The following is a 25,689-nucleotide window of genomic DNA, read 5'->3' as shown; positions in this document are numbered from 1 at the left end:
GGAATACTTGTATTGTTTAAGTAGAATAAGACTACATGGTAGAAACAAAGCCAAACTCATGCTGTAGCAATTTGAATGTTCTGCTCTGAAGCAGAATCGGAAGCCAAACAGTAACTCTGTCCACCAGATTTCATCTGTAAACAGAATTCCATTTGGGTGCACCAACTATTTGGAAATACACTGCTCAAAAGAATTAGGGGCACTAAAATCAGATAACAGATCTAGATGATAGAATAGCTGAAATATCAAAATAATTTGTATACTTTTTGCAGTAATTTGAGAACAATATGATGTAAGAATGGTCAATGGAAACCAAATTCATAAACCCACTGGATTCAAAATCACACTGAAAATCAAAGTAAAACACTTAAATCACAGGATGAATCATATGTGTGGTCCAGTAATGTATATGCCCCCATGTGCCTGTATGCACTCCCAAAAAAGTTTGGGTATGCTTCTAATGAGATGGTGTGTGGAGCTCTGGAGGACCTTCCTCCAGGCCAGGACGAGGGGCATTGGTGAGCTCCTGGACAGTCTGTGGTTCTAGTTGGCACAGTCTGATGCACTGATACATGTCCAAGAAAGTCTGTTTAGGATTAAAGTCTGGGTCAGTCAATGACATCAATGCCTTTATCATCCATGAGTTTCCCACATATGATGGGTACATGAAGCCAGGCACTGTCCTCCACCAGAAAGTTCAGGCCCAGCATTAGGTCTTAGCATTTCATCCTGATAACCAACAGTATACAAGGTACCATTAGCTAATGCATGAAGTGCACAGATACCACTACAGGACATCAGGCCCCAATGCCACCCTGTAGAGAAAGTTTGATCAGAAAAAGGCATACTGGTAGCCTGCTGGAGATCATGGCAGAGCTCCCTGTGTTCCTCCTAACATAAATATGCAGATACTGGTCCGGCTGCTCAGTTGTTCTCCATCTATGGCCCTTTTCAGCTTTCCTTTTGTAAATACCCGTTTCCTGGTATCCCCTCCACATTCTTTAGGCTGTGCTGGGAGACACAGCAAACCTTATGATGGCATAAATAGATCCTGGAGGATCTGTGGGCTGCAGGTGTCAACTCATGCTACTGTCTAGTACCTGAAGTGACAAGGGCACTAGCAAAATGCATGACCAGTGAAAAATAAGAATAGGAAAAGAGAAAAATTGTTTGTGGAAGATTTATTTCCTCTTTGGAGGTTAGCTTGCTGTTGCCTCTCCTATTGATCTGTTTTCATTTGCAGCAAAACAGGTTAAACTGATTGATAATTACTTCCTAAGTACACAGATCCTTCCTAAAACCACAGAGGTTAAATGATTCATGTTGTACTGTGGTGGTTTAGTTTTCCTTTAATTTATTGATCATTGCATTTGTGGATCATCAAACTTGTTGATGTGACATCCAGAAAAGTGGGTAGGTTTAATACAAGTTGTTATGAAAACTACACTTTACCCAATGCTTGGTGCATTACAGTACATTTTGGATTGAATTTAGCTTATCGTTATTGGATCTCCAGTTTCAGAATCTATTGTGATTATTGTTCAGAGAAATTTGATGACATCAACGAACACCTGCAATCAGTATTACCTTTTGAGAAAGGTGAATGCCTTGTTCTTCTTCAGGTTTCCTTGTGAATCGAGGAAGTGTTCAGGGTAAAACTCATCTGGTTTTTGAAAGTAAGCTTTATCCCTGAGAACAACAGGATAGCAGTGGTTCCCTGTGGGCAAAACACAGTTATATAATTTTGTATTTATCAAGAACATTACACATATAAGTAAATATTAATGGAGTTTGGATAAAAAATACTTTTTCATCGGACTAATTACAACCAATATAATAAGATAAGAAAAGATAAAGATGTAAAGATAATCTTACAGCTGAATTCACAGGATGATTCCCACAGCTGCTTTCATTCATGAGCACAGCTGCAGGACTCCAGTGTTCTTGGATAGAGAATCTCTATTCATTTAGTGCATATATAAATAATGAATGTGTGGTTCAGGTTTTTAGGTTTAACACTTTTAACATTATTTTAAAATATATTAGCTAACAGAACCAAGTAGGATGATAGTGTGCATGCACTGGGATGGGAGTAGGCTGATCCAGGCTTCATCCAGGCTCACCAAAGCGTTTCACTTTTGCATTACTAAAACATGTATACATGGAGCAGGAGGCCCACTAACTATGTGGCTCAGAAATTTCTAATGGCCCTGAAATGAAGTGATTGAAAGTCTGCAGTTCAATTGCATTTGAGTTGTTTCATTTAAAATTACTGTGGTAATGTACAGAACCAAAATTAGAAAAAAGTTGTCTCTGTCCAAATATTTATGGACTTTATGTAACTTTATGAACTGTAGGTGTATACCCTGATTGATTCAAGTATTATTATATATCTGCAGATCCCTCACTAATATTAAGTACTTTCTCATCATCGAAAAAATACATTTCCTTTTTATACATATTTTGAATCGATAATTAACTGAAAAAACAATAATCGATAAATTCCATCAATCATTTTATTAGGATACTGCATTACTGCAAATCTGCCTACCTGCAGATACCCCATTCCATCACGTTATATAAAGTAGTAGATTATATCTATTAACTTGTATAATACTTAATTTGATCTATGATAAATCATATCATGATTATCCCACTGTTTTAAATCTAACATATTTATATATATATATATATATATATATATATATATATTAAATGTGTAAACCATACTAGGAGGTATTGTCAAAGCAACCCTAAAGTAAGTGTTTCATCACTTCTTGAGCACCTTATATAATTGATATTATTAATCATAACCTTTGATAAAGCACATCTCTACATTCGCTTTATCAGTAACAATCTATGTTTTTTTCTTTGCCCCTGAGGAAGCCCAACAGAGCGAAATGTGTTGGGTTATTTAGCCGGCAAAATTGACATTTCCACCACCTATCGCACTACAATCAACAGCAGAAACCATGTTTGTGAATTTCCACTATTTCTACCTCAAATTCCCATAAGCGTCACTGGGATGAGCAATTATGACTTATTTTGTATAAAATTCATGTATACTTTGTGAATTGTGAATTATGTCTGCAATAATCACACCTTTTTTTTAATATATATTCATGCGCTTTTAAACAAAAAAAAAAGAAACCCTGCGCTTAGCCTTTTCCTTTCTTAAATTTTTCAGTTACGTGAAAGTGATTTTATAATGGACAAGATTACAAGGCTGCCAAACCTTCTGAAAATGCTATTCAATTGACTAATATGCTGACCTCTAACTTAAAGTTGTAGAGTAAAGTTGTAAACTCAGAAATCAGAAAAATTCCTTTATTTTAACACATTTGGAAAAATCCCCTTTTTTGGGGTATATTTTTAAATCAGTGAATTTTAGTTTCACTTGTTTCAATGGTAGTAAATTATTCTCCATCAGGAAATTTTTCATTGAATGTTAGATTCACTGCTTTATAAATAGACCCCTTTGGGATTCAGCAGTTTTAGATGTTTTTTTTTAGATTTTTTTTAGATGTTTTTTTAGCTGTTTTAGATGCTTAGCTATCAGTTTCTCTGACATTCAGGAGCCAAAGTGGTTACTTTTCATGTTATTGTAACGTGAGCTCTGACTTAGTGATAAAGTGTAGGCTTGAGTATTGATAAAAATCAAGCAGATGAACACTGCCACATTTTTGGTGGGGGGTTCTGCAATGCCACTTATTTAATACTGTAACTTTATAGCACAGTTACATTATTTTGAATAATTTAAAATTACAGCTATTACTATTTGATTCCACAGCTTTTCGATCGAAGAGTGGGATTTTGCTCAGGTGATTGAAGTCAATGGTGGGAGAATTAGCTTATTTTTAGGAACTATTAAGGGCTGCAAAAGCAATAAGATAAGAAGTGCAATAAGAAAAACTGTTTGAGCAACAGTAAAGTAAATCAAGGAGCATGTCTTACATTCGGTGCAGACTTTAATCATCTATGCACAAATCCCCTCCTGCAGCATTTCATGAAATCTAAACTGGGATGAACTGTCCTAAATGCAACCGAGGCACAGAAATCCGGTTTCTGGTTACGTAGGCGTCACACACCTACAGCTGGTGTAAACATGTGGAAGCTGAAGTATATAATTATAATCCCATGACTGGGACTGAGATATTAAAAACAAAAATTTGCAAAGAGGAAAAAAATGATTCTTGCAACAAACAAATGCCATGGTATATAAAACCACAGGACAGAATGTTTTTCATGTTCTTCCATTTATTTCTTTGCTTAATTTGAAATGTTATTAGAGAAAAATCTCCCTGAGGGTATCCTGAAGGTAACTCCAAATGTAACGCTAGGCAAGCATACACTAAGCATGCAATATTTTCAACTGTTTGCAGCTTCTTGTACAATATACATTTATTTAAATATAGGAAACACTATTTTAGTGTAATTTAAATAGGACACATTCTAGAATAAAATATTTGCTTTTTATTTACACCTACTACCTTTTTTATTAAACCCTATTTACTATGGGAAAAATTAAAATGGTTTTTTATGTTGTCTTTGTAGAACACAAAAATAAAATAATTTTCTAATATTACAAATAGAAGTTTTACAAAAAGCAATAACCTAGTTATAATAACCTAAGCTGAAATGTAAAAATTGCTCTTGTTAATAAGGTGTAAAATTGTAGAGCTAAATTGTTAATATAATTCATCCAAGGGCCTTTCTTAAATAATTTTGAGCTAAAAATGTCTGAATGTTGATTGGAAAATGGCAATCAATTAACAATTAATAATCAATTATTTGTGAAAGCAGAGTATGATTGACAAATGCAATTTTTTCTGATCAAGCCATGCAAAGCTAGCAATGGCTGTGTTTTGATTGATGGCAATTGGTGGCAAAATAATTAATATTAATCGTATAACTGTATGTACAGAATTACTTGGGCAATGAATTCAATGTGAAAATAGTTATTTCAAATATTGCTCGGGGTGACCATTTTAATACTGACTGGCGAATGGCGAATACTGGCGAATGATCCTCAAGATTAATAGGTGGAGCATGGAGAGAGGTGGGTGTTCCGGATGGCCAAGTGAATAAAGATCATCGGACACCCTTCAAGAAAATGTTTATGCCTCAGGCATCCTGTAATGGGAGCAATAATTTGAGGGCCACCAGTCATATTTAAGTGTAAGTCAAGCTTAACATAAATAGTATCTACTTACTCAATACAACCAACCAAAACAAAAATTGTAAATTATTGGGTGTCCCAAAATAATTTCAGTGTATTTAATAACTTAGGAGAAATTTGATTTGCAAATATTATGTTACATCCCAAAATGCAACTAACATCATTTTGTTCTACATGACCTCTGCTTTCATGTACATCTGCTTTGAATATTTTTATGCAAATGAGAAATATAATGTTCTATTATCGATAGTGTTAAAGAAATATTTTACTGTGTCCCACTGGTACCTGGTTTCCACTGGACTTGCGACATTCATTCCTGGCCTCGCAATGTTTTTGGGGCTGCTCTCACCTGCACTCCTATTACACATATGGTAGCAGTGTTCAGTATTTTCCTCCTTTTGGTCCAACGTTTACTGTATTTTTTACTTTATTTCATAAACATATCCCGCAAGACCCTATTTTGTAAATACCTTCTTTAGGAATTTTTGTGTCAATTTAAAATTTTCAAAAATGTTTATGGCCGTACAGTTCAATTACCAGACACCAGGCCATCTAGTCCATATGGATTCAGCAGTATGTTATACCTACCTCAGATGCCTGTCTCATTGATCTCTAAGACTTCCTTCTAATACCTCTTGCTTAAACAGACCGCTCTGTTTCCCCCTCTCTCCCTTCACCTCCCCTAAGCATGTTCCCTTACATTGTTTATCCAAATCCTTCTTGCTTCATTTTCCATTCTCACTTCCCTTTTCTGACACCCTTTTGACATCCCACACCTGAATTATACTAAATATACTCTTGTTAATCATGGAAATGTGCACCTACACTATAATATGACTTATACCCCAATGGCATAGGGTTTCCTAACTTTCAGATCTGTTAATGTCACTCATAATTGTTGTCATTGCCTTATTTTAATGTCCCCTAATATTTTTTTATTTAATTTTGTGCACTACTTTATATTTCCTATTGGATTCAGTGTTTCATAATCATTTACAATGTTTTCTATTTCCTTCTCAAAACTTCCTATAACATATAATAAAATTATTAAATAGGAAATATTTCACTGTGAGGAAATTCTAATTTATTCTGGACCATGATATATCCCAGCAATATAACAAATTGCAAGGCTAATTAGGCTGAACACATTTTTTTGCCTTTATTTCTCTTTATTAATAGAAAACAATGTTTTACAACCTGTTAAAGCAATTACTAATCTGTACAATTGTACATGTGTTATATATTTTACAGGTAAAAAAAAACAGCATATATACAGATTTTTCCTACATAAGCTGAGAGTAAAATTGTTCTTTCTTTAACCTGACATAAAGGTTAAAGAATTGTTATTTCTAGGTTTTGTAATACAAAATTCCATTCTCAGAACTCACAATATTACAAACCATCTTTTGACCCTTTTATATTCTCTCTTCTTCCTTAAAAAAGGAATAATATTTCCAGTTCAGTTGACGTAACAAATCAACAACTGAATGAGTAGTAAATCATTTTTTTTGTTTCTCCTAAATCTCCTGCAAAAGGCGACAACACAACTGTACTCATCAGAGAAGACAGAAAAATAATTAGGATCTACAGGCCACAGCCAAAAGTGCCTTGAGCAAATCAGATTTTCAATACAAAAACCATTTGTGGATGCAGGCAAACAAGTCTGCAGAACATCACAAGCAGGAAAGGTGGCTTGTTTCCACACATATTTGCAATGTGCAAAATTTCTTATTAACGTGTCAATTATTTCAAATTAAGACTTTTTCCTGTGCAGGTCAACTACACCAGTCACAAATATTGACTTGGTTGCTTGGCTATGGTCTAACTGCGAGGTATAGCACAGATCTTATGTGGCAATGGGGCATTGGTGAACCCCAATGCAGGGGTCAGGTCCACATCAACATCAGGAGGGGCCTGGAAGGTGAAGTTTTGTAGCAGTCTTGTAAAAAACAGGAATAGCTCCATCTTTGCCAGGTTCTCTCCAGCACAGCTTCTCTTACCTAGTTACAGAAGGGAAACAATGAAAGTTAATCACTTCTATAAGAATCAAAGTCAGCTATCTAATTAGACAGAAAACTTATGTTTGCTATTGCAATTGTGAACTCTTTTACAACTAATTATAGTCCTTCTATAAGATTTATGATGGAAGGGGTCAATAAAAGGATTAAACGTCTAGAAATGTCTGTTCCAAAACACACAATATACATTTATCAATAAAGTCTAAAGGTCTTTCAATGCACCTTCTGTCCTGGACCTGGTAACAAGTACGGCGTTAAAGCTTGAAGAGCTACTGATTATTGCTTCCTGGCAGTATTTTAGCAACCAATTTACAGAATACATTAAAAACCCTTACTATAACAATACAATGATTTTGTTGAGGTCACCCTAATTATCTACCAATTTGCTGTCTGCTGGCCTCCATCACCTGTTCCATGACTTGCTGACTTGCTAAAGGAAACAGAAAGTTCTTCTAGACCAAGAAGAGTTGGAATGGTCACATTTCAACCAACTGGGCACACCTCATGGAGTAGTTTCATGAGATATCTTCCCCAATACTTAAAAAAAAAAAACTATAACACTTATATAAAAAACTGTGTAAGCCCCCTCCCTCCCTATTATTAAATACAGACTCTTTCACAGGATCAGAAATAGGGGGCAGCAAGTGTGTGAGCCCTTCAAGCTATAAAAGGTCCTCAGGAAACATATTTCCAATAAATGAAGGAGAAGAAAAGTTCAAAGCTATATTCTTTTAGACAAAACCAGGCTTTTTCCTTGCCTCCAAGGTTCCCTAGTTTGGACAGCTGCTGTGGGTCCACCCTTCAAATAGTCTGGTTTCACTGCATCAGAATCGTGCACTTTAGGATTTAGCTATCCATATTCTGTTGTCTCTCCACTCCTACATGCTGGTTCCAAACACAGCTTTTCAGGCTCTAACCGATTATCCGTTGATAACAGTTACCATACATGATTAAGTGATGGTCCTGTTGAAATAGTGAACCTATAACCTATGAATATCTGAAAAAGAATCACACAAATTTTATCCAATTATCTATCCCACACTGATAGTCACAAAAACACAATTTAAAGAAACATTTAACATATTACCAAGTTTTTACCTCAGAGACCCAAAACATCTTAACACTTATGCAACTGTTCCCTCAAAGAATCCAAACACTTACGTGATTGTTACATCAACTGTTATTGAATTGGCCTGAATCAAACATTATATTACATCCTAGGGTCTCTATATCCCCTGAGGAAGCCCATCTTGGCGAAACGCATCGGGATGAGACCCCGTTCTCTGTCTCACTATCTATATGGAAGTCTGTAAACTTACTTATCAACTAATATAGTGTGGATAGAGTCCCCTATCATGCCAATCTGCAACATGATTCAATAATTGTTTTAAAGTTTTTTTTGTACTGAATATTAATAAAAAGTACACTATTTTTTTTACATAACTAACTCAAGTCTATGGTGCCTTTTGAGAAGCCTTTCTTTCTCTTTCTTCCTTCTTTCCTCCAATGATGGCAAGAATTATCGGTGGTGAGGACCTCATCCCCATAACATGACTCCAGAGTTGTTGGGGTCTGTCATAGAGAAGACTATTAGATTACTATTTTCAGAATGAGTTAAATTAGGTCTAAAATAAACAGAACATGTTTTAATTCATTTTTACCTATGCAGGACGCAGCTATGCTCAAGGATGAGATCCCATAAGGATCCGCCCAGTACTGACAGGAGCTCCATCCAGCTGATGAATAAATGGGTAGAATCCTGCCTTGTTTACATGTGACTCAATGGGTCTTCTACTGGCATATGCCAAGGAGACATTTTCTGGAACCCCACAGTACAACTTGGACCTCAGTAAATTACTCAATCACTCATGTTGTAGTAGAAGCCGTTAGAGTTAAATGTAAAAAAAAATTAAATCTCTTGATATTGAAAGTTCTGTGTTTGACTAAGTGGATACTCCTTTCTTTTATTGTATAGAAAAATAGTGGTGGTCACATAGTTCTGATCAGATTTGTATCTGGCTCAGAACAGGTATTAGTAGGCCCCTGGGCGATGACAGCTGTAATTGTCCAAAATACAGATTGGCTGAGCCATATATATAATATACATGCCACTATCAGGTATAGTACGGCTCTTAAAAAAAAAATACTAATTAACAGGAGGCCCCATCGTAAAGTGGTGGATGTTGTCTCCATCCCAGCAGCAAAAAGGTTGCTCACCAGCATGGTTAAGTTTTCATTGTGGAAGTACAATGTTGATTCTGGCTTCCCCTGCACAACATAAATGGACAAGGCAAAATTAATAAAAATGAATGTTCTGTCAATGAGGGTGCTTTACTATACATAATGGATATAGGCTGCTCAAACACCAAATAGAATTATTTACAACTGTTATTTCACTTAGCTTAGTAATGAGAGGAAGCTCTTCTGACTTCAACTATCCAATGCGCAAAGAAAAATCTACTTGTTGTTTGATTTCCTTGACCATGGTTGGGTATTCTTTGCAAAGTGACTTTTCACCAGATTTAAGCTTTGAAGTATCCTTCACAAGGTGACTATGGGCAACATTTACATCAAAAGGCCAGGGGCCAGCTGGTTGGGGGGTCAGGCTAATGCTTCAACATAAAATGTAACAATATCTTACTTATTTTGTTCCACCCCATTTCCACCTTTAGATTTTTGTGTCTAAATTCAGCAAGGAATATTATTAGCAGACAGAGGGCTTTTTATAGTTCATTAAACTTAAATCTATCTCTTTTGTTCGATAGTCTAAACAGTTGAAAAGTTTGTTCTGACTGCAAAGCAGATCACATAATGAGCACAATAGGGAAAAGAAAATCTGAAAACACAGAATATATCCTTGCATACGATATAATAGTTGTAAGTCAGGACAGCGTCACCTCGTTTACTGAGCTACATGAAATTTTGCTTGCAGGAGCATATTTTACTTAGCTATGTGGATATTGCTATTTGGCAAATGGACTCCAATGACCCCAATTGTACCCGGTAATATTAGTTTTTACTTACATAGAAGTCTAAGAAGATCTATCTACCAGCCCCTTCAAAGTCTTTGGGGTTGAAATGCAAAGGCTGGTAGGCAAAATGGTGCCGGATGTAAGCAAGCAAAATGATTTTTTGATTGATCAAGAACTTTTACTTCTGGATCTTTGTAAGCATAAATGTGTGTGTGGGATATTTTTTACCTGTACTGTATATGAAAGGTCAATCATTCTTTAAAGTGGAACTAAACCCAATATTCTCACCTGTCCATGTTTTGTTGCAGGGCCCCACTAACTTTGCCTACGACTGCATGAAGTCTAAGTACAGCCCTTGCATAAAAGGGTATATGCTGAACCTTTCAACACAGGCAATACTGGCAATACCTTTATTGACATGCTTGCCACTACCTCTTTACCAATTCAAGTCATTAAAAAAATACAGAATACACAAGAGAAAACACGTATTTAACCTAATTCTAATTACATATTTGCTGAGATGATTCTGTTTAATTTTAGGCCGATCAAATGTTCGGCCCACATAAAAGAAATAAAAAAACCTGTTGTTCAAACGAATTAATGTTACCAAAATGACCAAACATTCCATTTGTGTTGGAGATTGTGTGGTCAACCTTGTGTATATTTTTTAACAATGCAAGAGTTTTGATTACACCTACTCCTGCCTTAGTACTTCTTCATCTAAGGATTGAACAATATCCTCTGGAATACAGAGCTCTATTATCACATTTCCTAAGCGCTACCTGCCAAAAGATTTTGGCACAGGATAGAGGTACCAAATCTGTCAGATATCATTGGCAGACCTAACATAATCACTGGTCAGCATGGTTGGTTCAGTGTTTATCATTCTGGCCTTTACAGTACTAGGTCACAGGTTTGTATCCTGGCCAGGACACTATCTGCCTTTGCGTTTGTATGTTCTCTCTGTGTCTGTGTGTGTTGCCTCCCACATCCCAAAAAAAAAACATGGAGTTAGGTTAATCAACTTTTCCCTTAAATATTATCCTTAGACAAAGGTAATGACATATAACAATGGGGGGCATTAGATTGTGAGCACCTTTGAAAGACATTTAGTGATATGACTATGGAAAAACTACTGGATAATATGTTGGCGCTATATAAATACTGGCTAATATTAATAATCTTCAATTTGAAAAGATGTCTTGCTAATAACAAGGACCAGGCTATTAGGTTTTACACACTTTGATCTCCTTGGTTATACCATCCCAAATGTACAGTTCGCTCTTTTAAATGAGCAGAAAGTAGGAGCAAGCCGAATAGGACAAAGAAGACCATTCCAGAGGGTGAGGGCAGCTCTGGAAAAGTCTTGTAGCCGTGCGTGTGATAAGGTTATGAGTGAGGAAGTCAATAGTAGGTCACTGGAAAAGCGAAGACAGCCGCTAGGGGAGTATTTTTTTTTACCAGGTCAGAAAGGTAAGTGGGACAAGAACTGTGGATGGATTTGAAGGCAAAACACAGGAGCTTGTATTTGATTTTAAAGTCAAATGGAAGCCAATGAAGAGAACTACAAAGAGATGCAGCAGAAGAGGAGTGATGGGAAGAATGGATGAGTCTAGCTGCAGCATTCATAATGGGTTGTAGAGAAGAAAGTCGGGTTAGTGGAATACCAGAGAGGAGGAGGTTACAGTAGTCCAGACGAGAGATGATAGGAGCGTGTACAAGGAGTTTGGTAGTCTTTGAGGACAGGTAGTGGCAGATTTTGGAGATGTTGCGTAGGGGAAAGTGACAGGACCTGGAAATGTTATGAATATGGGGGGTAAATGAGAAGGCAGAATCAAAGTAGGCACCAAGACAACGTGCCTGAGGGGAGGGCCGAATAACAGTGTTGTTAACAGTTAGGAATATGTCGAAGAGAGATTTGGAATGTGAGGGGGGGGGATGATGAGTTGATGAGGAATCTGTCAGACATCCATGGTGATATGGCCGACAGGCAGCATAAGACCTTATCCAGGACTGAAGGAGACCAGTCAGGGGTGGACAGATAGATCTGAGTGTCATCAGCATACAGATGTTACTGTAATCAAATGGAGAATATGAAACTACCCGTACAGAGAAAAGAGAACTGGTCCAATGACTGACCCTTGGGGAACACCAACAGGGAGGAGAGTTGGAGAGGAGGAATTACCATTGAAAGTAACTTGAAAGGAGCAGTCAGACAGATAGCAAACCAAGAGACAGAGATGCTGATGAAGGGCATGATTTGTAGTAGAAGGGGGTGTTAAACAGTGTCAAAAGCAGAAGAAAGATCAAGGAGAAGGGGAAGGGAAAAGTTGCCTTGAGACTTAGCTCTGATGAGGTCATTGGCCACTTTAGTAAGGGCTGTTTTGGTGGAATGGCCAGCTCAAAAGCTAGATTGGAGAGGGGCAAGGAGAGAGTTGGTGCTCAGGTAATCGGTGAGTCATTTGTATACAAGGTGCTCATAAAGTTTGGAAACATATGGGAGAAGGAAGATAGGATGGTAGCTAGGAGGTATGGAGGGGTCTAGTGAGGGTTTCTTCAGGATAGTGAGAATAATGGCATTTTTGAAAGCAGAGGGCTAGATACCAGTAGAAAGGGAAAGTTGAATAGTTTAGTTAGGGCGGGGTCCAGGGTGGAGGAATGAGCACCGAGTAGATCAGAGGGAATTGGGTCAAGCGAACAGACAGTAGATGGAGATGATGAGAGAAGAGAGGAGACTTCATCTACAGTAATAGTGCTGAGGGAGGACAGTGATGATTTACAGGTGGAAGGGGTGGATATGGTTGGAGTGGACTGGTGAGCATAGACATCATGTCTGATTTTGACAATTTTATCTCCAAATAGGTGGCAATGTCTTGGGGAGAGAAGGTAGTTGTGAGAGGCGCAACGGTGGGGTTTAGGAGGGAGTCAATTGTTGAGAAGAGGCTGCATGGGTTCAAAGCTTGAGAGGAAATAACAGCTTTGAAATACTTTTGCTTGGTGTGTGAGTTCAGTGTTAAAGTGTTGTAGTCTAGCTTTGTAATCCAGGAAGTCAGCGCTGAGGCCAGGTTTCCTCCACTTGCACTCAGTTGCACGAACAGTCTTTTGTAGCTGTTTGGTGTGATTGTTGTGCCTGGGTTTAATATATAACACATAAGATCAAGCTATCTATTTTAAAACAGTAGGGCTTATTTTTAGAACATTCCATGATTTACCATAGCCTTTCGATGTTTTAGCAGATATTGCGTTAAGTGGTCTTTCATAAAATTCCTCGGCACGGTTGATAAGTGCTTCTTTTACAGTGTCATAACCACATAAGACAACCATCTTTTCTGATCCCAGCTTGATGCTAAACACAGGCCCGTACTCCTCAGACAGCTATAACAATATAAAATGTAAATACTACTGGTAGATTTGGAAAAACATCATGAAAATTATAACATGGATATGTAGTTAGATACCCATATGGAGATTTTAATGTAGACAGAAGCCAGGTCTTCGTTGGAATTTGTGTTTTTACCTACATGTACTAACATGTAAAAAAATTAGGAAAACAGAGGGTTTTTTTGGGGAAAAAAAAAATGAGGAGCCTACTTAATGGTGAAATGTTTTGGGAAAAAAAGACAGTTGCAAATAATGTCTTGGAAGTTTTCCTTGGACTTTCTCATGGACAAATTATTGACTTAATTTTTTGATTTTGTATCAGAAGTACATTGTCTAGTGTCTTCTTTTGGCCAACTCACATATTATTGTATCTAAAATCTTTACTAATAGACTACCATATTTTGGCTATGTAGTGAATAGCTCTTGGTTATACAATAAATATTTTGTTGTTTGCAAAAAAAAACCCTCTGTTTTCCTCAATTTTGTAAATGTTTATACTATATTTCGGGGTTGGAATTATATAACAAAAAACACCAAATGAAGTAACTCATATAACCCCAATACTTTTTGCCTACATGGACATCAGCCCTTACATGACCCCCAAATAACAGCTCATATGATCACTAGTTGGATAATGATTGAAAATGATTGATCAAATATATTGCTTTTTTTAAACCAGGCCCATCATTTACAGTATTTGAATAGAAATCTCCAAATCATTTTTTAGGTATTATCAAAATAATTTGAAAAAAACGATAAAGATAATCAAAAGGTTTGAAACAGTACATTAGAATACACATCCCTATATAGGCTGGCTCATCTGTGGTCTGCACCATTGCAGTTGTTTAAACAGTTGACCACTAACGCTTGTTTCAGACTTGCAGTTGACCACATCAGTGTGCTGCAGGCTTAACTGCGATCCCAACTTCTCCTATTCAACTGACTGTGAGCTATTAGGAACTATTTTGTACACGTTTGCATGTGGTTGTAGCTGTAATTGTGTTGGATCATGGTGCAGTCATTTCTGGCATGTGGTTGCTTTTCCTCCTCTGGAGGAAGATCCACATTGCAAATGAGTGAACCTGTGGTGCAGTTTTTCACTCTTGGTACAACGCAGAAGTTTTTTGTTCCTAGGAAAGGCAAATTGTGCATTTTCCACCACAGTCTGAATGGGGGCTAAGCCATATGAGAAATATCTGCATTACTCCCATGTTCATAAGACTAAACTATTTGCCTAATGGAAATTTATATTTGGTAATGAATTTTTTATTCTGTAATGCAAATTTACACAAATTGTTTCATGTGGCTCCTTAGTGGCTATTGCTTACTCCCAGCGTCAACAATTTGTTTTTCTAGAGTATAAAGTAGTGTAGAGACTTATGTTGTCTGTTTCTTATGGCTGGATTCACATAATTTTGCCAGTCTGTTGCCAAATGGCAAGAACTTCCTAAATTATAGCTTAGATGTATTGTACATCTAGATTGCTCAGTATATTTGGACTTTGGTGTGGGACATACCGGGCAGAGACCCAAAGTCTTTGAAAATGGAGAAACCACACAAAGTGTTTCTGCCATTAGGACTGATAATGCTATGAGAGTTTAGACAAATGCCTGACAGGTCAGTGATTACCAGCACACTGGGCATTGTTTCTGTGGTGTGTACTAGCCTTTTGTTTTGAGTATAATTACTTGATAAAAAATTTTGTTTAACCATGTTTAAGATTTGTGTTTACTGGCCCATATGAGTCCTAAAATCCCTACAAAAACAGTAGGGTGCCATCTTACCTTCATAAAGGCTTTGTGAGGTTTTTGTATATCAATCCTATGCAAACTTCCAAAGAACGGCACAGGCTTCGGCCCTGGAGGATAGTTTTTGTATTTTTCATTTTTTCGGTCATTATAGGTTTTGACCAAAAACAAGATGACCAATATAGTCAGAAGAATTGTCACAGGATCCATGGTCAACTTGTCTTTCAATCTAGAAGGAATGGGGAAACAATGTTGGTATGGGCCGGGTACATTGTAATATTTTATATAATGTAAAATAAAAAAAATAAAAAACACAGTTTATTTAAAACCAATTCAAACATTTTTTTTTCAGAGACCTGAAAGGTAAGGTAGAACAGAAAAGAGTACTGGTGTACCTTAGCTAGGAATTAGTGGCAAGTAAATCAGTTTAAAAACAATATATTTATTTAGTGTACAATAATAATATTAAACATTCCATATGCTTAGATAAAAGGCCAAAACAAAAGGCCTCAGACATCACATCATTATATAACATAGATTACTATCAAACATTTTAGTAAGTCCCGGTGCATTTTGGGGATACAACCACTTCTTCAGAGGATTTTTTGGTAGTAGGATAACATATGCAAATACAAATATCCAAAAACCAAATTAGTGACCAAATCCAGCTATGCCCAAAGATGTACTAAATCACTGGTCCCCAACCTTTTGGAGCCCACAGAGACCAAATGCATTGACTCTGGACCTCGCATGTGCGGGAAGTCATGTGTCACCTAAAGGGAAAGAAACTTCCCCCATAAAGATATCCTGATGCCAGAATCCACCCACTCTCCCATGCGTATAGTTGACATGGTCTGCAGCTCTGGGCGGTGCGCTCCCCCAGCGGCGGTCTTCCACTTAACCCAACGGGGGTTGCACCAGCCAGAGCCGCGACCCTCCTGTCAGACGGCTGCGGCCCACTATTGGCACCCCTGTCCCAAAGCATAGTGCCATAGGAAGCACTAGGTTACTGTCAACGGGAAAGATGATACTTCCAGTGTCAAGTGACCAGAACATTTAGATGAACATATTCCTCATTTGGATACATACTATAGCGTCCAAACAATACACTGCTGATCCAAATGTCTGTTGGGTGTGGCTTGTTTATGTTTTATCCAATTCCTGTTGTGTCTGGCAACTAGCTAATAGCGAGATAATGAGAAAAAAATTAAAAGTTAACAAAGCGTCAAAAAAATTTCGGAGTCTAAAGTTAATGTATGTAATGTACAGTGCTGCCAGTTCAGCATATGTGTTGTATAGAGCTGAAACAAAGGGCTTTTTAGGGCACCAACAGATTAGGCAGCGCTGTACCAAAAAAACAGGGGCTGCAGATAACAAACCTGCATACATAACAAATACAATATTATTGATATGTCCCTTTTTTTTTACAAATTTAAATAAAACATTATCAATATAGAGAGGGGATCGCTTGTAGAAGACCCCATCCGTATTTACCATCACTGTTTCTAAACCAGGGTTCCTCCAGAGGTTGCTGGGGGTTCCTTGAGTTGTGCCTCTCAGGTCAGTTTGATACCAATGATCCTTCTGGGTAACATTCTTCTCATTGACTGGCAATGTAGGAGGCATTCTTCCCACTGACCACCACACTGATATACTGTGAGCTGCAGATATTATTATATTATATTATAGCAGGGGTTCCCTGAAAACCTAAAAATTATTTCAAGGGATCCCCCATGTTAAAAAAAAGTTCAGAAACACTGCTCTATACTCTATGTCTATGTTGTCAGTTTATAAAACAGGGAACATGACCTTCAGCAACATAATCTGCAGTAGAATCTTCCAGGTCCATGTGCTTTAAATAGGGGTGATTAATAATCCGTGGGAGTCTGATACTGGATGTTATTTTTAGTGTTTCATAAATACAGCAGACTTAGATTTTATCAAGGCCAAGAAGATTCCGTCAGTCCATTTAAAGATTGGACTGTCCCCGCCCTCTAAAGCCTTTAACTCATCAAACTTTACTTGTATGACTAGTTTTCCTCCCATCTCACATTACAAATCAGATTCCACCTGTTTTCTAGAAGGACATAGTTATAACACATATACATTTAATAGCATTATGTCTATATACACGATGAATAAAAAATACATACATATATCAATACGAGCAGCAGGGGATTCTAACCTTTACTGACGAAATTCCAGAAACAGGTTGGTCTCCTCTTAGTTGTCCCTTTGTTATTCTGTGTGGAGCTTTATATTAACAGAACCAGTTGATATATGACCCCAGAAAGCAACAAGCTACACCTAATCTCCTCCCCTACAGCAATAAACACATCCCACCGAGTACAATGTCCTACAGAGTAATGTCCTTGTATAGCATTTTGTATTTTATATTACTTCCTATTGCATTTTTATTTTTTAGAAAACATTTTTTTTAAATCTTAGTATTCTGATTAAAGAAAACAAAACAGTTTTTGTGTTTCTAGATGCATTTTCAATCAACCATGTCATAGGGTAATATCATGTGCAACCATAAGCATGTTATTATTATTATTATTAATAAACAGGATTTATATAGCGCCAACATATTACGCAGCGCTGTACATTAAATGTTTGGGCAGCATGGTGGCTAGCACTCTCACTTTGCAGAGGTATACCTGTCTTAGCTTAGAATTTCGCACAGGTTGCTATCAGCATGGAGTTTGCTAGGGTTTCTTCCTGTTTGGGAGCTATGAGAGGGACAGTCCCCGTACATTAGAGGCAGTCGATAGGTATGAAGAGGGACAGTCCCTCCAATTTAGGGACAGTGAGGAGGTATTGAGAGGGACAGCCACTCCAAAACAGGGGCAATTGGGAGGTATGAAGAAGGACAGTCTCTCCAAATCAGGGATAGTTCGTTGGTACGAAGAGGGACAGTCTAACCAAATCAAGGCCAGTTAGGGGGTATGAAGGGAGACAGTTCTTCTAAATCAGGGGCAGTTAGCAGGTTTGAGGAAGGACACTCTCTCCAAATCAGGGAAAGTTAGGAGGTATGAAGAGAGACAGTCCTTCTAAATTTGGGGAAGTTGGCAGGTATGAGAAGGGACAGTTCCTCCAAATCAGGGGCAGTTTGGAGATATGAAGTGGGACCATTCAACCAAATCAAGCACGGTTGGGAGGTATGAAGAGGGATAGTCATTCTAAATTAGGGACAGATGGAAGGTATGAAAATAGACAGTCCAGCCAAATCAGGGACAGTTGGGAGGTATGAAGTGGGACAGTTCTTCTAAATCAGGGGCAGTCAAGAGGTATAAAGAGTGACAGTCCCTCTAAATCAGGGGCAGTTGAGAGGTGTGAAGCGGGACAGTTCCATCGAATTAGGGGCAGTTGGGAAGTATGAAGAGGGACAGTCCTTCTAAATCAGAGGTAGTTGGGAGGTTTGAACAGGAAGAGTCCCTTCAAATCAGGAACAGTCAGTTAGTATGAAGAGGGGCAGTCTTACCAAATCAGGGACAGTTGAAAGATATGAAGAGGGACAGTCTCTCCAAATCAGAGATAATTGGATAGCATGAAGAGGGACAGTCCCTTCAAATCAGGAACAGTCAGTTAGTATGAAGAGGGGCAGTCTTACCAAATCAGGGACAGTTGAAAGGTATGAAAATTTTGAATTAGATATATGTAATGCCTCTACAATGTTAATCAAAACAGCTAAAAAAATAATAATAATGGCATTAAAGACATACAAGATTGGTATGTGATTTCCCTAGCAAGTTTAAATGCACTAGTGGTCCAGTGTTTCTCTACCTTTTTTGTGTGGAGAACCCCTTGGAATAACCTTAAGGTCATAGGGAACCCCTGCAATAATTACTATATCCGCAACTCACATTTCTCACTCACGTGTAGTGATCAGTAGGAAGAATGCCTCCTATATTGCTGGCCCATAGGAAGAATGTCACCCTTACAGATCAGTGATGTGACTAAATGGCCCTAAGATGCACAAATTGTTCATTGCTCAAGGAACCCTTGGAAACTTCTGTAGGAACCGTGGTTGGTAAAACTACTGATCTAGACTGTTACTTTTAAAGATGTGTTTGGAATGCATTTACTCTATTGTCTTATTCTATTATTAAGTGTTAAATGGTTAACCATCAATAAAAAGTGACAGCTCAGCAGGGATTAGTGTATTCAAGAGAAGCAGTGATGATGGGTAAAAAGAGATTACACCTTACCTAAGCCATTAGGGAAAAGGTAATCCGATGTCATTGTCTGGAGGAAAGGTGAAATAAATATTGTAGATAGTAATGGGAGGGTGACTTTGGTGGAGGAAAGGTAAAGCACACTTTCTGATAATAAAATTGTGTCATGGATGCCTTTTCTGTTACTGGTTAACTCAGTAAGTAAAAAGTAATTGTCTTATAACAAAGAAGAAAATTTATGAAAAATATGTTATATATTGAAACCCCATGTTATCATATTACTAGGATTACTAAGAGACACGTGTCTTACGGTCCTAGTCCTCTTCAGCCTATACCATTTTGTGAGAGAAGATTGCCATATACTGCTGGTATATTTATAACTTTGTAAAATGATTATATGTTTTTTGAATATAATGTTGAAAAACTAAGATTAAAATATTGATTGTATATATATTTTTTATTGTAATTACAGATCTCCTTTCTCCTGAGGAAGTGGACTTGTCTGCAAAAGGCATAGAGAAAGTGAGTTTGGTATTCCCCCACAAGGGATAACCCAGTAGGAGAGTCTAGCGTGTATTTCATGTGTTTACTATTTTACAATTGTGCATAATTTAGATAATACAAAATAAAGTCAATTTTAATATATGTTTTTGTTATTGACCTTTAAAGTCCCCTTCAAAAAGTGGTGTTTCTCTCTATATTATAATATTATATTGTATTTATAAATGGCCAACATATTACACAGTGCTGTACATGACATAGGGGTTTCCAAATGATGGACAGTTACAAACAACAACTAGGAGGAGGAAAGGACCCTGTCTAACAGAGCTTACAATCTAAGAGGTGGAGGATGTAGCACATAGTAGAGGGGATATGGATTGGTGGGTAAATAGTGAAGGTTTATTAGACAGAAGAAGACAGGTAGCAGAGTTGCAAAAGACGGGTTTTAGGGCTCTTTTAAATGTGCATTTATTTGTATATTTCTTTTCTTCCTGTTGTTTATATTTGATCACATCTGGGATGTGGTCTTTGTAGATCCCCCGTCCAACAGTATATATATATATATATATATATATATATATATATATATATATATATATATATATATATATAATATAATATTTTATATAATATTTGTTTTAATTTTCAATACTGATAGTTTCCCTCTTTTCAGATTTTCACTCTGGTCAAAGCAGTGTCCTCATGACCATGAGGATTAGTATACAAAAGCACATGCAATTTTGCTATGATTTAACTGATACAATATTTTGGTTATTTTTTGATCATTGTAAGGTCCTGAAACACATATTAAAAACCAAGATAAGGTCCTCCCAAAGATTCCCAGATACAAATGACATGCCTGATTATTCCTATGCACGATTCAATTTGTGTACTTTCAACTCATATCCACCAACATGTTCAATCTATCCACAACCAATAGAAAGTCCCACAACTGGTTAGCTGCTACATCCTCATCAGATTCACTGGAGATCTGGTCTTTTTTATTGGATGCGTAAAGTAAGTAAAAAATTGTCCAGGTATGCAAGGTCCAATGACCTTACCAAAATTTTCAGCCTTCATAAAATCAGTAAAGTCATTACAGAGGCTGGAATTCTATTTGAGCCCACCATTTAGAAGTAATAAATTATCAAATAATCTTTGTGAGTCTTTGTGAAGAGAAACACTTTGTGGAAGTGTTGTGTAATTTCATTGGGTAAAGGGTGAGTCAATATCGGTGTCTAGGGGAAAGGTGGAACATAAAAAGACATTTCTGAAGAGATAATGAGTACTTTGAAAGTGTAAAGGTAAAGTATGTGTTCTATTATTTGTTTACAACTAGTTACTGAGTAAATGTATCTCCTTCCTGTTGTTATATAACTTATTTAACCAGAACAAGTTTAGCTATTTCATAAAATAGTGGCATGATTTTTTTTTCAGACTTTTTTTTTTTTAGGATTTAGGATTTCTAGTTGTCTCTATATTGTATTTCTTTTTTGTTATTATTTTACGTATTATATCTGAAAGGCAAATGACCAAATACACCAATAGAAAAATGCTGTAGCCCCCCCCATTCCCTAATAATTTCCGCAACCACCACCCCCTTGATAACTTGTCACTTGACTCAAATCCCTATTCACCATCCCCCTTCCCCCCTTTTCTTCTTTTATAATAAACTAAGAAAAATACTAGGTGATATTATGTAGTTATATAGGTATATTGTGTAAGATTACACAATTTAGTGTACTAGGGAGTATAAACGACAGGAACTGATATGAGAGATATAACTACGAGAATGCAACCATGCGGATGTTGTCTATGTGTTAAATGTTTTTTTTTATGTTTTTATATTCCTGGTGGTTAACCTACTATTTTGACCTCATGTTAAATTCATCCAATAAAACTTCAAATTGAAAAAAAAAAATCCTAATGGGAAGGATCTGATCTTTCTCAGATGGATGGTGCAAAATAGACTATCATAAGTGAACGTGGGTGGTCCAACAAACCTGGAATGAATCTGGTCTAGGACTGAAAACATTTGCAAATCCAAATATTTTTTAAGAAATCCTCACCGATTTGTTGGATCATTCAGGTTCCCCCATGATAGTCTATCTTCTAAAGAACTTTGATAGATTAGACCCTTTGTGATTGCACAGTAAAAAGGGAATGCAGCACAACAATGAGCTCATAATTCTCTCCATTTAAAAGAGGGTAATTTTTTACTGTTATAGTTTCACTTTAGACAAGTTTTTTCTTTTTATAGGGTAGGGTAGCCCTAGGTGAGATAGTTGTAGGGGATAATATGGACAGCCTAGGGTTTGGAATGTCCTGAAGGGAAAAGCTTGCAAGAAAAAGAGATCTCTGGTGGGCAGGATATGAAAGAAGAAAGATGTAAAGTATAAAATATCCTTTTGGGGAACTGTGGTCTTTGGGCAGCACTCCCCTTCATGACGGCCCGCCACTTCAACAACAAACGACAACTTCCCAGCACCCCCTCGTATATGTATATGTGTTAGTGCATGTTGGTGTGGAAATGTCAAACATGATTTTGGGGGAAGTGTATGAGAACACTTTGACTTGTAATCACTCATTTCAGTTTACTCTTCTCCACTGTTCTCTCAACCCTCAAAATGTATAAATTGTTATTTTTTTAACATTTCCCATGAACTCTAAAAGTCCTCTTCACAAGAGAAAGTAGGACTGTTTACCTCGCAGTACATGTCTGTAGATCTTTTTGACCCATTATTTGTGTAAAAGTCTGAGCTGGCCTCAAAAAGTGAATTTTGCAACAATAACACCTTTTGCATGTCACAATGATCCATGAACTCGGGTAAATGCTGTTTGATTAGCTTGTCTTTGTCAGCAACTTTATCAACAGCTTCATTGTGCAATTGCCCATCTGACTGCACACAAAGTGAATTGAGTTTAGTGAAGTGAATTTAAAACATAACATTAAAAAAAAGAAAAAAGAATATGCATACAGGCAGCTCCGAATTAAAGAAGAGGCATACTATATCTTTACAATAAAACATTGAGGTCACTAGTGGGTAATATACCATTGCTCATATGTAACCTCAAACAAAAAATTGTGCCCAATAGTAAAAGTAACAGCCAAATACAAAAATATAAAAACAATTGTCACACACACGAATAACCCATGATCAACTTAAGTGAATACAATTTAAAAAATGTGACTTCCACTTGAAGCGTCTTCCATCTCTAAGAGTAGAGCACAAAATCAGTTACTAGATTGCTGATGACCTCTGCTATACAAAACTTTCTGATAGTATTGCCAGGAGTATGATAGCTACATTACGCATTTTTCTCCATCTAGACTGGGGTCAGTGGAACCCCAAGAATCCTCCAGAAGACGGTAGGGGTTCCTTGAAATGAGAAATGTGTGCCTCTCTATCTGTAAAGATGACTCTATCTGTAAAGATAAATATATAAAAAAATAAGGCGGGGCAAATGCACACCCTTCCAGGTACTTTAACAAAGGTAATGATAACCACAACTTTCTTTCCCTATTAGAGCACAAAGTAATAGTTTTAGTGTTTTTGTGTCAAAATAGTACCAGTACTAAGATAATCATACAGAACAATATATGGGCACAGGCGTACTTTAGCATCTTTTGCTAGGCTACGTACGCATGTCAGATGTGTGTATAGCACTTGTCGTCCATCATCCGGACAACCGTCCTGGCAGGTCCACAGATGATGGACAAGGAACGATCGTAATGAGAGTGAAGGGGAGAGAGCACAGCTTATCGTCATTCTCCCCCCTCCCCTCTCCATAGAGCTGAACGGTGCTGTATGTACAGAGCTGGTTCATGCATTGTGCAGCCTTTTGTCGTTGGAAAGGACTGTGAAAGATTTGTTCCAACAACAATTATTGCACGTGTGTACATAGCCTTAGGTGTGTTGGTGTTTTATTCTGCAATGAATATTTAACAACAGTTTTTTGATTTAGCATTCCTAAAGGTTCTATTTTCGTGCAGCGTGATTCTTATGGATAAGCTTTCACAGATAGGCCAACATTTTAGACATATTGGCCTATTTCTGAAATATTTTTTGTGACTACTCCTGTATAGTTGATCCTCATACAATTTTGGAGGGGTCAGTTTTCCTTCTTTCTGGTGGCCTTTCAACTACACACTCAATCCCCATGGACCTCCGTGGGAAAAAACGGGCATGTCAAGTGGTAAGAAGAATGAAGCTGGTGGCCCTGGAAGATTCCTGAAGGCAACTGCTATGCAATTCAGATAAATATACACTTAGGGCACTTTCTGACTTCCCTTAAACATTCCATAGTGGGAATAATTTACTGTCATTGAAACGCATGGACCTAGAAGATTCCCACGAGGGAATGTTTTAGGGAATGTCTGATTCCCTATTTTACCAATAGAGCTCCTAATAAACCAAAGCAATTTTAACCTTGTACTAATTTTTTCAACTGTTAATTTTAACCTTGGTTCTAGATTAGACACAGTCAGGAGTCCAATGGCTGTGCTTACATCAAGTGCAGCCATGGGAATCATCAATTCATAGTGGGATAACCTGTAAGCTCTTCTAAGCTCTCCACTCCTCCTTTGTCACTGTCTGTATCTCTCTGTCATTTGCAAACTCGAATTATTATAAAGTGCTGCGTAATTTATCGGCACTATATAATTACAGTTTAACCCCCCTAGTGGTATTCCCGAGTATGACTACCGGTGGATTTTACCTGCAAAAAGTGGTAATCCCGAGTCACACTCGGGGTCACTTAAACTTTAAAAAAAACCACTTACTTTGTTCTGATGGCATCCCCCGGGGTCCTGCTGGTCCCTGCAGATCCTGGGGACACGTCCTCCTCTAATCTTCAGCCGCGAACTGTGGAGACGTTCTCAGGGGTTTCCCGGTGACCTTGGTGTATACGTCGGTGCATCAGCAGGAAATTTAAATAATTTTGTATTGGATTCAATACAAAATAGCTGTATTGGGTCCAATACAAATAAATCTTTATATAATATATATATTTTTATAATATATATACTATGCATGCTTCTGTACAGTTATATTACATGTTTCACTTTTTTTTTATTTTTTTTTAACAGATTTTTGTGTTTTTTTTATTTAAAGTTTTTATTAAACTTATTAAATATTGGACTGATTTTGGTGAGTGCCTAAGAATTATAGCCTACAATGTCAAATAAATTTTCATGCAAAAAAAAAGTAACACTTTTTGCTTGGAAATACGGACAGAATTAGAACGCTGAACGGCTAGAACGGCTAATAATAATATTTCATTTTGTTTTCCAGAAAAGTAATTACTGCTGGGAAAATATAGAGTAAGGGTGACCATTTTCCATTGGCTTAGGACCCTTTCTGACTTCCCTTAAACATTCACTGGTGGGAATCAATTACTGCCATTGAAGCACATGGATCAAGAAGATTCCCACGAGGGAATGTTTTAGGGAATGTCTGATTCCCTGTTTTAAAAAAGAGAGCTCTTTTACCTTTAAGGCGGGGCAAATGCACACCCTTCCAGGTACTTTAACAAAGGTAATGATAACCACAACTTTCTTTCCCTATTAGAGCACAAAGTAATAGTTTTAGTGTTTTTGTATCAAAATAGTACCAGTACTAAGATAATCATACAGAACAATATATGGGCACAGGCGTACTTTAGCATCTTTTGATAGGCTACGTACGCATGTCAGATGTGTGTATAGCACTT

At 37.2% G+C, this 25,689-nt stretch overlaps 1 protein-coding gene and 1 long non-coding RNA gene across 5 annotated transcripts in view; both read right to left on the bottom strand.

The window, feature by feature from the left end:
- Positions 1-6,327: 6,327 nt before the first annotated feature.
- LOC140328074 (cytochrome P450 2C5-like) overlaps positions 6,328-25,689 on the bottom strand; it is a 32,411-nt gene continuing 13,049 nt past the window's right edge. The window contains exon 10 of the mRNA XM_072407401.1: positions 6,328-7,179. Within this exon, the coding sequence (XP_072263502.1) occupies positions 7,001-7,179 (179 nt within the window). The 3' untranslated portion in view covers positions 6,328-7,000. The remainder of the gene's footprint in view (positions 7,180-25,689) is intronic.
- LOC140328076 (uncharacterized) lies at positions 13,177-17,572 on the bottom strand. 4 transcript variants are annotated; one of them, XR_011920226.1, is made up of 4 exons: positions 16,793-16,807; positions 16,388-16,479; positions 15,335-15,527; positions 13,177-13,544 (listed from the first exon to the last, which is right to left on the bottom strand). It is a non-coding gene; the product is annotated as an uncharacterized lncRNA (long non-coding RNA). The 4 variants fall into 4 exon arrangements; XR_011920227.1 differs by lacking the exon at positions 16,388-16,479 and having other exon boundaries at positions 13,180-13,544; positions 16,793-16,810; XR_011920224.1 differs by lacking the exons at positions 16,388-16,479; positions 16,793-16,807 and adding an exon at positions 17,484-17,572 and having other exon boundaries at positions 13,181-13,544.

The sequence above is a fragment of the Pyxicephalus adspersus genome, chromosome 4 (assembly GCF_032062135.1).
Source record: "Pyxicephalus adspersus chromosome 4, UCB_Pads_2.0, whole genome shotgun sequence".
Classification (NCBI taxonomy): domain Eukaryota; kingdom Metazoa; phylum Chordata; class Amphibia; order Anura; family Pyxicephalidae; genus Pyxicephalus; species Pyxicephalus adspersus.
The sequence above is the reverse complement of the archived record's forward strand: the minus strand, read 5'-3'. Positions and strand labels throughout refer to the sequence as shown.